Raw genomic sequence first — 15404 nt, forward strand, 5'->3', positions numbered from 1 at the left:
TTGGTGATGCAAGGTGTGGATGCAGCTGCTCAGCCATGGAAACCTGTTCCACCAAGCTCTCTGCGCACTGTTCTGGAGCTAATCTGAAGGCCACATGATGCTTGGAGGTCTGTAACGACTAACTGCAGAAAGCTGGTGACTTCTGTGCACTATGCACCTCATCATCCACTGGCTGTCATTTTACGTGGTCTACCACTTTGTGGCAAAGTTGCTGTTGTTCTCAATCACTTCCACTTTGTTATAATACCACTAACAGATGACTGTGGAAAATTTAGAAGTGAGGAAATTTCACAACTGGCCTTGTTGCACAGGTGGCATCCTATCACAGTGCTGCGATACCATGCTGGAATTCACTGAGCTGTGTGGTTATCTGATGTTAAAGAACAACTAGTGCCATGAAGTAATGTGAAAAAACAAACAAACTTATTAACGTTTGATTAAATTGGCTTTTTAAATCAGATGTTGAAAATATCAATAGATTCTTCTGTGGAAAACCCTCAGAAGCAAGCTTTTTGTGTGTGTGTGTGTGTGTGTGTGTGTGTGTGTGTGTGTGTGTGTGTGTGTGTGTGTGTGTGTGTGTGTGTGTGTGTGTGTGTATTTGTTAGACTGAAAAAAAATGAGGCAGAGCTAAGTCAAAATTTAGACTCACAGTTTTCTTTTTATGTTTATTGGGTGTGTTTTAGTTATGGAGAATATGGAGCCTGCAGCCTGGCTATAGATTTCTACATGGAGACGATTATTAATTATATCACTGTTGCATCTTCAGCTACTGGAGAGGACCCAAATGACAGATGCTGGAGACCGAATAGTTCAACAAACAGTTTTCATAATAGCTGGTGAAAACTTACATGGTACACAGTCAAAAGAAACAACTAGGAAAAGGAAAAAAACTAGGAATCACAGGGAGCCAGACAAAAAAATATATAAATATAATAAAATATAAATATGAGAACAGGGCAACACAGAACGCAAGACATACTGGAAACACAGCAAAACCAGCCAAGATAACAGACACCAAAACACAGCATACATAATGAAAGGTACTTTGTTTTTGTTTTTTTAAGTTTGTTTTTGGCCACCTTAAGTCAATAACACAGTGTCTGTGTTGTCTAACTGGCAGTGTTGGAGTGGGATGCCTATGAAACAAGGCTAGTGCACAAAAGCAATACAATGCTTCATTTACAGGTTAATATTCCCATCACACTCCTGCTGGATTATATTAGCTCAGATGGTTATTAAACTGAGTTAAAAAGCCTCTTCTTCCAAGTAAACAGAAAAGCCTGTTGTTTGGCTGGAGATTTGCTGCTGATTTGTGTGTTAAACTGTATCTGCACATGTTGTGGATCAAGTTTTATTTCAGCTTTAGTTTCTTTTCTTTATTAAAAACCTTTTCCAAATGACTGGACTTTGTGTTTCATTTAAGTCTGTCACGAGCTTGATGAAAAGTAATGTTCAACCAGATGCTGGAGTGATGACAATAAGGCATAACTTTAGAAAAGCTCTCAAACTGACTGCTCTTTGTATTGGGAAGATTTTTTTTAAAAAAGCTTTAGTCAAAATTCAATTATTTCAACCACAAATGCTGCCCACTTTCAAAAGGAGACCAAATGGCAATCTTTTCAAAGCCAAGAAACATTTCTGCTTCAGCTTTGTGCTCCTGCTACCCATGTCTCAGGTCTCTATAGCAGGAGCAGTGAATGCCTGTTCGGCATTGGAGGGTATCACGCTGTTTCCATATTGTACCCCTGGGCCTCCCCACAGCAGTGGCCCACATGGGAAAGCAGACCAGGCGGTGGGATAAACCAATTACCCCCCAGTCTGGGTGGACTCCTGCCGGCGCACCATGCAGCAGCTCCGGGCCGAGCCCTCCTAGGCTCCATCCCCATGAGAGCCTGCTGGAATTCCCAGAGATGAGAATAGTGTGGTCTCAAAGGCCTGCAGAGAGACTATATTTTCCTTGGAAATTTGACATGGTGGCCTCCTGGGACAAAGCTGAAGGAGGAGACTTCAGACTGTGCTTCCGCAGGATAAAAAAATTAATTAATTAAATTGTGGAAGCCTCAATTTTTGTGAACCATTCATCAAAATAAGGCGCATTTATGACCTTTACCCAACAAAAAACATCATCTATCTACAGGAATTATAAATATTTTGTTAAATACACATATAATAAACTGATATGTATATTAACAGGAATGATAGAGAAAAATCAAAGCTATAAAATGAAATTGAACAGAAATGCATAAGAAGAGGAAATATTTATGGAGTTAAAAAAAAAACATAGAGGGCTCACCCCTCCTCTGACTTCTTGGATTCATGAGCCCTGATGGTTTCTAGATGACAGCAGCCGTGACAATGGTCATTATGTCTGCCAGAGGCCTACTCACTGCAGGGCCATTGTGTGGGGCCCATTCACTGCACAGTCATTTACACTTTCATTGGCAGCTATTTAGTCCTCATAAAAAGTTCAACACACCAATTTGTGAGCCCTGCTCAGCCAAGGAGAAGTGTGGAATAGGCTCAGAAAGCAGTTGCTTTAAAAGTCAATTAATTGTTCCCTTCTCCTGGGAGGGGCTGAGGGGGAGGATCCCCAGGCTTCAGGGGCCTCACATCTGTCCGTGCGTCTTCTTGGGCCGTGATGCATAGGCCACACAACTCAAAAGAAATGCCTGATTCAGTCTGCTCAGAGTTAGTAGGCCAGCTACGATTATTCTGTAATTCACTTCAAGGAAGGACTATCCAATTATCATAAGAATATGATTACTGATTACAAAAATAAGCTTGTGGGGCACTTCAGCACTAAATCCTCTTCCCCGCAAAAAATACAGATTATGCTGCATGTGATGTGAAAAGGGGGCGGGAAGTAATTTAAGCCATCCTAAAGCCACCTTTTGAGTAGCCAAAGTATATTCTGTCTAAATGGAGGGCCTCATAAAATTTCTATTTTCATTCATTGATGATGAGCTCAGTTCACAACACTTCATCAGACACAGTTATGAACTGACCACAACATCTGTTCATATATATAAAGTATATATTGTATATATATATATATATATATATATATATACAAAAAAAACAATCTGTGAAGTATATTAGTATATTGTGTATATTAGGAAATGTTGATTTATCTAATACAAAAAACCCACACTCCTCTGAAAATCATTATTTGTATTATTTATTTAAAAGTCTCAGTGATTTACAGACTTCATGCACGCACTGACCAAAAAAGAAAGAAAATGAAATCAAATGTCTACTGCAAACATTTCCAGCTGCAGAAAATGTGATATGAGTAAACAAAACATGATTTTAAAATTTTATAAACTGTAAAATGCACATCTTATACAATCATATATGCAAACCCCTATTCACCAAAGCAAAACTGGCAGGAATACATGGCTGTGCTTCATTCCACCCTCCTGCCTCAGTTCATAGGGCAACCGTCACAGAGAGGCAGCAAAATGAACAACAGTTGATGCAGGGAGAGGCACAAAAAGAGAGCAGCAACCCAACCCCTCCTTATTCTCCCAGGACCGAGGGCAGTGATGGGAGCGAGACAAAGGCTGGCCCTCTCTGAGCTGCAGTGCAGGAGGCCCTGCTGCTTAGCCCTGTTCTCCTCTTCCAAATGAGTTTTTTTCACCAGCATTTCAATTGCTTTTCCCCTGCTGGTGCCACCTTGGTGGAACATGACAGGAAGGATCCAAAGGGCACCAGTGCAGGGGTGATGCTTGTGGTTAGATTACTCAGCTGAGTAAAGCAACACGCACCTCCTCAGTCTAAAGGAAAGTCACAGGAATTCCGGCGTGCCGTTCGGGCATTGTGGTAGACAGACAGGAAGTCTTTGTATCGTGGGGCACACCCTAACCAAGCTTCCCCAAAGTGTTCTGACCCAGTGAAGAGAAACTCTCCTTCTCCAGGCTTGACGCGGCACTGCAGGAGTGTGTGGATGTGTCCGTGCCAAGACAGAGATGACACCAGCGGATCCAGCTGTCGCTCAAACACTCCACTGCGCTGCCAGTACACCTTCGCTGCTGATACCTCCACTAAGGACATTTGACGCTGAGAGTCATGGGTGACGTTTTTAATACAGCCTCGAATGACTGAAAGGACGAGAAAGCAGAACCACATGTATACACCACATGCATTAAGGGATGTTTCAAATAAAGAGGCCACTGACTGCAAGTAATTCCTATGAGCCAAAAGCACAGGCTTCATGCTGCTCTAAACACTACAGTCCCACTCTATTCGATTTAAGCTATTTAATGGAGAATGTATTCAGCAGTTCAATATACAAAATTACAAAAAGGAAGGAAAATCTTTCTGTTACTGATTCACTAAAATAAATGTAATGATGCAGCTGCAGGAAAAGTCAGAAGGAACAAGAACAATAGCGAGAGGAGTGTCATGTTGGATTTGCTGAGTAAGATACCCACCAAAGTCACTGTTGCAGATGGCCATGAGAAGTTCTGTGTCGTTGCAGGGTCGACATGAAGCTGTGGGTGGAGAAAATCATTACAGAAAATGAGGAACGCAGATTTGTGACTATTCCAGATAAAGACCTGTGTCACGTAATCTTCTCTGCTAACTTGTTTCTCACCTGACCCACTTTTCTCTGTCAATCTCATCTTCATTTGTCCTGCTTAACTCTCGCCTCTCTCCAAACCATCATGATTCAAAGCTGACAGTGACTGACAGATAGGTGTCACTTCTCCTCCCTACCACTTCACTGACCTAGAATCTGACCCACATACCGGCTCCATTCATCTCCCTCCTCACTTCACAGACTGAAGAAACCATGGCTTAGCTGGAGGAATGCTGCTCCTGTGTTTGTGCTTCTTCCAACCTCTGCCCACCGCACCACCTCCAGATCAAAAACCCTCCCTAGTCTTGACCCCATGTTTGACTCCTATTGTATCTACCTAATTGAATGACCCCGTGCCAATGCGGGAGCCTGCAGGAGTCAAACACCCGGCCAGGCTGGCAATACAGAAAAGATAAACCGGCAGCTGTCTATTATGGGTGAAGAATGACATCACTGCACTGAGACCAGCCCGCACACATGGATAAATGCTAATAAACAGACATGCACAATGATAAGGCATTTGTGGAATCTGCAAAGTATTTGCAGTCTCAATTCAGGCCTCTTGGCCCGGCGCCCTCAAGCCACTGTGCAGTCTGCTCAGTCCTCTCTGCTTTGTCCCTTGATGGAAACCAGACAACCAGACTGACCAGCAGCTGCGTGCTGCAGTCCACAAGGCAAGAGCCTATAATTCAGTAACCACCTTTTTTTTTTTTTCTAAAATGGGAATTATGACTGGTAGGCAGGCCTCTCACACATACATACAATACATACCTTTGAAACTATAATGGGTGTCCATTTAAAAGTGGCACTAAAAATATTTGCAAAGAGTATAACTTTTAGATGTTTAAGTTATTTACTAAAGCTTGATCATTTGTTAACTACAAGAACAAAGAAGGAAATGTGTTATGATCCAATCAGTCAAAGAGGTTTTTCAGAAACCAAAAACCCAAAAAGTTGGTGTTATGTGTGACCTGTAAGGAGGGGCGAAAACCAAATGGTTATATATTTAAATGCTGTGCATAAGCAGAATCCTGTAATATTTCCCTTAAATACCTTCATTGCTACCACACTGAAATATTCAGCTTTTTACTTCACCATATATATATATATATATATATATATATATATATATATGAGTGGATTTGTACGTTTGTTTAAAAACACAGAGTAATATCTTAAAAGTTAACACACTGCTGAAACTGGAGGTTTCAGATTTTCGTATTGTAACCTCCCACAGGAAATCATGTTACTACTATTGATCCAATGGCCCCCCAAAAAATAATGGCCCAAAAACACAAATACAAAAATTTAAAAAAATATATATAGATGGATGAAATATTAATATTAAGTTCAGCTCAGTAGTAAAATTTATATCAGATCAACAGTTTGCTTTTTATATTATTATTATTCCCAGAGCACACTTTTCTGTTTCATAAGTTTAAACAATTTGTATTTATTCATTTATTGACAATACTTTTATTAATATTTACACCACTTTGCAGTGAATTTGATTGCAGGACTATGTAAAGCGGAGTTTGTACATTAATACTGGGGGACTGGCTTCTTCTAAAGCCCACTGAAATGGTTTTGCTTTAGCAAATATGAAATATTATAACTTACCCCTTTGTAAAGGGGGTTTTATCAGCAAGGCACCTAATACAAATTAAGGTTTAATCTCCACAAACCAAACTGGGTTACTCACTCTCCAGCCCACTGGGGCCGAGGTTTGGCGCAGCAGCAGTCCTGTTGCCCAGCAGCTCGTATTTGAAGCCCACCGTGCGTCTGTTCCAGGGTCCATCACTCTGAGGACTGGCCTGGAGGTAGATTACGGGCTTGTGAGGTCCGTCTGCGCGGAAGCAGAACACTTGATACTCCGGCCTCCCGTTGTCCGTCACCAGCAACTCCAGCTCCCCGGCGCGTTCAATGAACACGCTGGCTCCGCTGAAGGAGGGAGACGGTTTGATGCAGATGGTGGTGTGCCGGGCGGACGACAGATTGGGTTCGAGAACCACTCTGACAGCCTGACCCGGGTAGACCCACCTCACAGAGCCCTTTGAACAGCGTAGCCGCACCTGGAGTACAATCCTGGAGTCCACGCCAGCTGCAAAACCGCTGGATTCGGAGGGAAATACCAACAGATGTTTTACAGTGGTTTCGAAAATTCAGATACTGCCTCGTGTTGCATGGATGTCATCGCTACTAGTAAAACTAAATGGTTTAATCGATCCTTACTGAACCGTATTCATTGATCAGTTAAACTCCAGTGTATCAAATAACTTGTTTGTTCATCCCTTCATCATCTAAAAAGCACTGTTCATAAATGCCGACCATCAGATCTGCAGTTTTAAATATTAATTAGTCGTTAATGCTTTAAATCTATCGAGTCTGTTGTTGTAACTGGTAAAAGCAAGTGTAAGTGCCTCATGTCCAGATCCGTGGCTTTTTATTGGAAAGAGGCGTTTAAGTGGTCTTCTTAATGAGTTTTAAAAGTTCTACAAGGTAATGGTTTAAGAAAAATATAAGTCACATAAAACAAGCGTCAGAAACTCTTCCCAGTCATCACCTGAGTGAATTCTGAAATTAGAGTTCTTACCTTCCAGTCCAGTTGCACAAATCAGCTGCACAGCGAAGAGTCAGGAAACACGTCAAAATAATCAGATTTGGCAACATCTCACCCACACAAAGATGAAAACCCCAAAAGTAGCTGGCAGCAGAGCATGGCTGGAGAGTTTGTCTGTGAATAAACAGAGTACAGACTTTCTACTGCACCCTGATTGAGCTTCTGGAGGAAAAGAAGAAAAAAGGAGTGGAGGCGCTTCGTTTGTATGCTCTCTCACTCTCGCTCTCTCTCTCGGTCTCTGACACACACAGCACTTAACACACTCTCCCTCTCTTTGTCAGGCTCTAATTAGGGCTGATCCAGTTGTTGGGGACTGCCGGCCTCTGCAGCTCTTTGTCTTTGCTCTGTAAAGAGACAATCGGTTTGAAGGCCCCCAGCCATCTGTTAACATCGGTGCGCTTTACTGCACCGTAATTCATTCACTCCCTATCTACCCCTGCTTTTGCTGCTTCGCTGCTTGGAGCGTCTCTTCACACATCCCCGAACTGGAAATTGAATTATGGATCTGGTCAGCTGGTCTCTCAACACTATTGATGATCAAATTCTCCTCACGAGGAGATTGGAAGAAGGGGAACCCTCTTTCCTCTGGTCCAACCCGGCCAACCCGGCTGGAAGATAACGTTCCTGGCTGCACTGGGCGTGGCATATATATTGATACCAGGATTTTTCCCGAAGGTAGCGTCTGTAACGTCTGCATGACATCAGACACTTGACTCCCCATGTTTGTTTTGTTGTTTGTATTTCTTGGATGAGTGTTCTGTAACGCAATTTCATTGTATGTCTTGATGTATAATGACAATAAATTCTTCTATTCTATTCTGCTTCTGTTTAAAACAAACTGTAAGGACTGTAAACAAAAAATGGTGGAGAAGCAGTGGAAGAAAAGTTGAAGATTTTCCACAGTCCATTTCACAAAACATCCATTTTAGAAGGCCTTAAGAAATGCATAGTCTCATCTTTACAGTATACACTGTAGGACAGGACTAGCAGCTAAATAGTCCAGCCCCTTCCCCTAAACTTCCCCCCACTTTAGTATAACTGTTGCAGCTACACATATGGAAGGACAGAATCTGAAATACATTATTTGTGTGTGTATACTGGTGTGTTTCTCCTGTGTCTTTAGCCACTCTCACCACTAGTGGTCATGTTTCCCTGTAACTGTTCCAGTGAAGGAAGTCTTAGAGGAGAGAGCACTTCTTCCCCTTCTTTTTGATGGGTGGAGGACACAGGACGGCCCGGACGGCCTCACTGAACACAGTTTTAAGTCCACGCTGAGTCAAAGCTGAACACTCCAGGTACTTGACAGAACCTGAGGACAGGAAACAGGAAGTCTCTGGGTTATTGGTGAAATCTGTCGTCTTCCGTGAATTATATTTAAACATTAAAAAAGTATGAGAGATAACTGAAGTCATTACCAGTCTCTTTTGCCATGAACAGTCCTTGAGTATAGGTAATGGGAGAGAGCTTATCCTTCTTCAGCTTCTCTATGGTGTCTTTGTCATCTCTCAGATCCAGTTTGGTGCCCATGAGGATTATGGGCGTGTTGGGAGAATAGTGTCTCACCTCAGGGTACCACTGCACAGAGACAAGTTTCAAGTTAATGATGTAACTTTACACATCTGTCCATGTTATCTTAAACAGGTTATTTTGTAATAGCTTCAGCTTATTACTATTTGCATTGTCATTTGATTGGTTTTTGACGATGAATGAGTCATACTGGGCCTTTCTGCGTGGAGTCCTGGGTCAGTTTGCCCAGCGTTTTGAGATTTATTGACTTTCACGTTTTGTTTTTGAAAATGTTCTATTGATTCTTGGTTTGCTCTGTGTTTATATTGTGTTTTGCATATTTTTCCTATTAAGTATTTTTAATCTTGTGTTGTCGGTTGCTTAGTTTGTTTCTCCCTCACTGTTCCTCCCTCCTGTGTCATGTCATTCATGTGCTGTCTTCCTCATTTAGTTATCACACTTCCTGTTTTATATTGAGAGTCAGTAGTCCTTGTGCTTTTCTATTTTTGCTTCCTTCCTGTGTACATATTGCAGGGTTCTAGCCTGATTTTTTTTTCAGCCTGGCATTCTGGCCCATATTTGGCCCCAAGCAGAACGTGATTTGGAGCCCCCACCTCCAGCTGAACCCATCGCCAGCCACCCGTCTGAGCACCGCCAATATTAAGTTTATATCGTCCATGCTTGACTGAAACACCCTTTACTATTTATGCTGGCAGCTGTTGCATTTACAAATAATGTGCTAAAGGGGAGAACAGTCAAAATTTCACACAGCAAATTTGGTCTTGTTTATTTATATATTTATTTCTGAATGACTTGAAAATGAAACCTAGCACTACGCCAGCTTCCAGCTTTATTGGACAGTGTGCAGACCAAAGCAGATAGCACTAACACCCAGAAAGCTTAAAAGTCAAAGAAACATCCAAACTTTGAGGGATTTTCTAACTACACACTCCAAACACGCTAAATGTAACAAATCTCTCAAAGCTCAGTATCAATATCGCTGTCTCTCATTGGCTGCTGTCATTCCCACAACTTTCAACTGTTGCAACTAAAAATGTTGCCATATAATTTTTTTGATTGTTGATGTGGTGCATTTTTCCACCAATAGGAAAGGGGATGTATGGGATTATATTTATGTCAAAGGTCATGCACAAGTAAAACATAATGGGAGCAAATAATTTAATTTTGCAAGCGCAGGAATTACCGCGGCCCACTCGAGTGGGTGGGGGTGGGGGATGGTGGGGTCACAGGTCTATGCTATAATATACAGTCAGTGGATTTTAAACCCACAGTTTGTTTTCCAATGAAGCAGCTGTTAAAAGAAAAACAGTTGCCATTGTAACAATGTTTAGAATTGAATAGAATAGAATGCCTTTATTGTCATTATACAGGATGTACAGTGAGATTGGAGGTCTATGTTTAAGTATACCTTGTGATGTCACAGTTCTCTGGAATGTTATCTATTAAAATCAAAAGTAGGCCAGAACACTGAAACTACATCCACAAAATTTCTCCTGTTGTACACAGCGCACTCTCGGAAAGCTTAACCAAATTTTTCGGTTGCAGATTTAGTGGAGTATCATCTGGACTTGATTGATACGCAAAGATGCCGCTCTTACTTCTGACGCATCACGTAATTCCCTGGGTTTTTAAAAAAGCCGCAGAGTTCATCGCATCACAGCTGGGACAATCTCAGTCACCAGATCCCACAGAAGGTTTGGAGTCCCAGACTGAAATTCAACAGGATGCACCTGAACGACCCACCTCTGCGACCGAGGGAAATGTCTCTGGGTCAAATTTTATGATCCCAGATGACCCGAAAATGCCTCTCGAAGTGAGGAAATACCGGCCTGACCCAGTTCCCAGCCCCGAGGTTGCCACAGGACCCAAACCCCAGGCTGCTGCAGGTCCCAGACCCCAGCCTGTCTTGGCTGCAGAAGTCAGTAAGAGAGAAAATAGACCTGTTACACTGGAAAAGAATCATTCAGTGAAGAAAGACCTGGTGATGGAAGGCCGAAAGGAGGTCCAGAAACCAGCTAAGTCCTGGAAAGTGGCAAAGGACGCAGGTGACGTTCAGAATGCACCTGAACGACCCACCTCTGCAACCGAGGGAAATGTCTCTGGGTCAAATTTTATGATCCCAGATGACCCGAAAATGCCTCTCGAAGTGAGGAAATACCGGCCTGACCCAGTTCCCAGCCCCGAGGTTGCCACAGGACCCAAACCCCAGCCTGCTGCAGGTCCCAGACCCCAGCCTGTCTTGGCTGCAGAAGCCAGTAAGACAGAAAATAGACCTGTTACACTGGAAAAGAATCATTCAGTGAAGAAAGACCTGGTGATGGAAGGCCGAAAGGAGGTCCAGAAACCAGCTAAGTCCTGGAAAGAGGCAAAGGAAGCAGTCACACTGGAAGCGGCTGAAATGAATTCTTCCATCTTTCTATCGTCAGACTTCCCTCCGCTGCAGCGAGAGAAGTTTGACAACAAGAGCCAGAAGACAGACGTGAGCCCGGGACCAAAGATGGGCAGAATGTCAAAAAATAAGTCAGTCAAGCGCATCGTATTTGGGTCACACTTTATGATCCCTAATAATTTGAAAATGCCTATTGAAGTGAGGAACTACTTCCCAGACCCACTTCCCAGACCCCGGGCTGCTGCACGTCCCAAACGCCAGTCTGTCTTGGCTACAGAAACACAGCCATCCACATCCGCTGTTGCTGCTGCAGGACCCAAACCCCAGGCTGGGGCAGGTCCCAGTCCCTGATCGTTTTTCAAGACATTTAAGAGGAAGAGATTTAGCCAGATATTTAAAAGATCCTGAAGGATTAAAGTGTTAAATTCAACCATCAATAAAACAATTGGGCAAATTAAAAAAAAAAAAAAATTGCCTTGTCTTGTTTTGTTTTTTATGTCCTGTAATTAGGGTCACATTAATAAAAAGAAAATATACATAAAGGCATGCACATATGCACCCACCAATACTTATACACATATACACAACTGAATAATATAAACAATATACACCAACAGTTGTAGCAGAGTGTTGTTACAAAGGGTTAGCTCAAATCTGTAATTTCTTTGAAATTTTACATTGAGAACAATATTCTTTATTTGATCCTCATGAAGTGTTATGGACAGCACTGTTTCTACCAGACTCAGGTCCTGCTCACTGTTTTTCATCATTTTAAATGACTCAAGCGTTGTGAATAGGGATATATATTTTTAAAATGTATCCAATTTACAGAATAAATGTGGAAATATTTCCGATTGAACTACATCTGCCAAATATCAGCATTCAGAACGATGTGAAAGGTGTGGACATCGACAAAGTATAGACAGCACAAGACACCGACTTTAGTGTGTTTGGACCATAAAACCTGAGGCATGAGAAGCAGAATACTCATGACTACAGAATGAATGTGGACCACACATAAGATAACTACAAATCTGTTGAAGAAAAACTGCAGAAACTTCTCAGTTAAGATGTTTTAGTTGATTATTAGTGTATATGTGACACAGAGACACTATTTCATCCTGTGTGATATTCTGTTCTGACTTTGACTCAAACTGTGGGTAATCTGTGTGGAACTTATAAAGTGGTCAGAAAAGGCTGAGAGTCTGCAACTATGTTTTCACCAAACTGAGATGTTTCACACTCAGTGAAACAGATCCGCTACTAAATCAGAAACTAGTGTTACACGTTTAACTTTCAAACAGTGGCAAAGCTGGGGGGGGTGGGGGGGCTAAGGGGCGCTATAGCTCCCCCTGGAAAAGTCACAGCACCTCCATGAAAATAGCTTGTGTCTGTGTGCGTTCAGAGCTGAAAGAACAAATGATCCTTCATAGCACCCTCAGTAAAATGCTTAGCCTCACTTAGCACCTGCAGAAAAAGACAAAAAGCCCCCTTTTTACCCAAAACAACAGTTGGATGGCTCTCTTTATTCAGTGTTTCATGCCAACCTTCTAGGAGCATTATACAATGGCTGATCATTTTAGAAACAACAGCAGCAGTTGGTTTGTCTTTATTATGTATGTTTCATGATAGCTGTTAGGCTCCTTAAACAAAGACATGTAGTCTATCATAAACAGCAGTCATCCTGGCTACTTTATTATGTGTTTCACTGATACCTCACACAGAGCGCAGAATGCACCCCTACTCTGTTTTACTCACATATTCGACTATTGTATGAGTCTGTCAGTTTTAAGCAGATTTGGAAATTAAACGTGTAATACTAGGTTCTGTTTTAGCACCGACGCTGTTTCACTGAGCCTGATCAAACCTGTCAGTTTGGTGAAAACATTATAGCTGCAGAATCTCATCCTTTTTTCTGACCACTTTACAAGTTCCACACAGTTTAGCCCATAGTATGATTCAAAGTCAGAACAGAATCTCACACAGGCTGAAATAGTGTCTCGGTTTTTGTGTATACCTTTATAAAAATCATTTTTGTTTGTTTGTAAGTCAATATGACACAGTACTTCACCCATTAACCAGACTTCTATACTTTATCTTTACTTCATCATTAACAGAGAGTCTAAGTCTTAATGAAACATTTCTGCACAGTTTTTCTTCAACAGACGCAGCTCAGTAGCTGACAGCAGAATAAAGTTGATAACAGGGTGTCGCTAAAACACATCAAATCCACTACCATGTTTAAATCACTTTACAAAAACTCCCACTCCTAAATAACTGGTACCTGCAGCGTGCAGAGCTTTAGGGTATTGATAAATCAGAACGCACAGACTATCATGTTTTTCATGTGTAAACTTGTTTTTGTTTTCTTTTCCTTGTATTGTAGTCTTCATCACGCACTCCAAGTATGATGCACAGGTCTAGCGACAGCGCACTCATGGGAGTGTTTATGTGTTTAGTTACAGCGTTATCAGTTATGTTGTGCCGGTCTCTCATCGTTGCTATTATTAGTTTGAGATGTGAATTACACACGTTGTCTGCTGAACTCCACTTTTGGAGCCCGCCTGTCATAAAACTTCCTAAAATACAACATGAGGTTTCAAAGTCATGTGACCCAAAAATGTTCCTGCATCCAACCACCAAGTTCTCAAGCATACATGAGTATTGGCTGTAACAGGCCTTACCTTTACCCCAGTAACCTTAACGTATTCAGTGTTCAGTAATTCAGTATGTGTGTGACTAATATACTTTAATACATGATATAAAAATAATATCAGTAAATATCAATTTAAAAGTGATAAAAATTCTCAACCATCTGGTATCAACTCAGAAACATCAATGACTCAGTATGAAATGAAAAGAGTAAATATTGACCAAGGTGAATGTGTACTGCGGGAGCTGTTTTTTTTTTTTTTTTTTTTTTTTTTTTGCCAACATATTTTATAGCAGGCGTCAAATGCTCCTCAAATCATATGAATTCAACATTAAACTCTCACACGCACATGGTGTGGCTGCCAGCGTAGGATGCAACATTAATCCCACTCCAGAAACCTCTGTCACTATTAAACGATGTGATGTTACCAAACAAAGCACCCACAGAGCACCCTGCACTCAGACACAAAAGCATAGCACTTGAGGTAAATAAACACATAATATAAGCACAGCTTTAGCTATGGCATATTCAAGGTAAGACAAATTTCCTAAGTGTCAGCATCTTTCACACAATCATTCAGTCCTCACGGTGTTGCAGCATCCTCTTCAGGCGGAATCCCAGAAAGTGTTCGTGGTGTATTATTCACCTTTTACTGGAGTTGCATTTTCCATCCTACATCAATTCAATGTAAACAGCATAAAAATGTTGTTTGCTGTGCTATAAAATTGGTAATACGCCAGTTATAGTTCCTGGCGGTGGCGGATGTGTGTTTCATTTCGAATCAGTGGCTACATTAAGAGGAACCTAATCTCTATCATGAAATAACTTTAGAGGCAGCCCAACCATAAACAGAAAGAACAGACAAAGGAAGAGAAAAATGTATTCTTTTTGAACTTGAGCTTCATCTAGTGGCGAGATGACGCACCTCGAGGTCTCCCCCACATCTGGAAGGCAAAGCAAAGCCTGCTGCAGGCTTCTTCTGCAAAACACACCAAATGCAGGAGCAGGCCGTCCCTCAGCTGCCTCTAATTTTGTAGCTGAGCTCAACGCAGACTGCGTCACTGAGCTGTCATCGACGGTTAATCTACCGAGGAGGTTTTCTGATTTTTATCCTGCGGGGTCTTTGTGTAAACGTAGGTTGGCACCCCTGGTCCAGCTAATAGCGACATCTTGTGGACGTATGCGGAACGTGACAGTGCAAACTGATCTGAGGGCTGGTGCTTTGTGAAGGATCGTCGAAAACCTCCTGAGGGTAGGGGGGGGGTTGACAATGAGTAGATACCAATCATAGGGGCAGTCCCGTCAGATGTTGGCTCAGCTGCTAGAGAAGCCACGCGTATGGAAAATAATTATATCTGGCATTACAAGCTTGACAATACGCCTGATAGCGATTACTGTCAGTTCAAGGCGATTTATAATACGCTTTCGTAATTGTGAATTTTTTCTCTCTCTCTCTTTTAAATATATTTCTAGAAGTGCTTACCTCTCTTGCCTCATTTCCCATTTAGATATTACCCTGTATGCATCTTCAGCTCAACATAAAATGACCGTTAAAGAGCTAAAAAAGAAAAGAAAAGAAGGAAAAAAAACTAGACAGGGTCAATTTACAGGATGGTCAGATCGGGTCATGTGT

At 41.8% G+C, this 15404-nt stretch overlaps 2 protein-coding genes across 2 annotated transcripts; both read right to left on the bottom strand.

Moving 5' to 3' along the window:
• Positions 1 to 3223: 3223 nt before the first annotated feature.
• On the bottom strand, positions 3224 to 7694 carry LOC115784815 (meteorin-like protein). Its single transcript, XM_030736167.1, has 4 exons — positions 7176 to 7694; positions 6285 to 6694; positions 4434 to 4493; positions 3224 to 4100 (listed from the first exon to the last, which is right to left on the bottom strand). Exons 1-4 carry the CDS (start codon positions 7250 to 7252, stop codon positions 3772 to 3774), a joined length of 876 nt encoding a protein of 291 aa, XP_030592027.1. The 5' UTR covers positions 7253 to 7694; the 3' UTR covers positions 3224 to 3771.
• LOC115784816 (ras-related C3 botulinum toxin substrate 1-like) lies at positions 7203 to 15330 on the bottom strand. The gene is made up of 4 exons (XM_030736168.1): positions 15255 to 15330; positions 8618 to 8777; positions 8336 to 8511; positions 7203 to 7316 (listed from the first exon to the last, which is right to left on the bottom strand). Exons 1-3 carry the CDS (start codon positions 15273 to 15275, stop codon positions 8381 to 8383), a joined length of 312 nt encoding a protein of 103 aa, XP_030592028.1. The 5' UTR covers positions 15276 to 15330; the 3' UTR covers positions 7203 to 7316; positions 8336 to 8380.
• Between the last annotated feature and the right edge of the window lie 74 nt (positions 15331 to 15404).

The sequence above is a fragment of the Archocentrus centrarchus genome, chromosome 8 (assembly GCF_007364275.1).
Source record: "Archocentrus centrarchus isolate MPI-CPG fArcCen1 chromosome 8, fArcCen1, whole genome shotgun sequence".
NCBI lineage: Eukaryota > Metazoa > Chordata > Actinopteri > Cichliformes > Cichlidae > Archocentrus > Archocentrus centrarchus.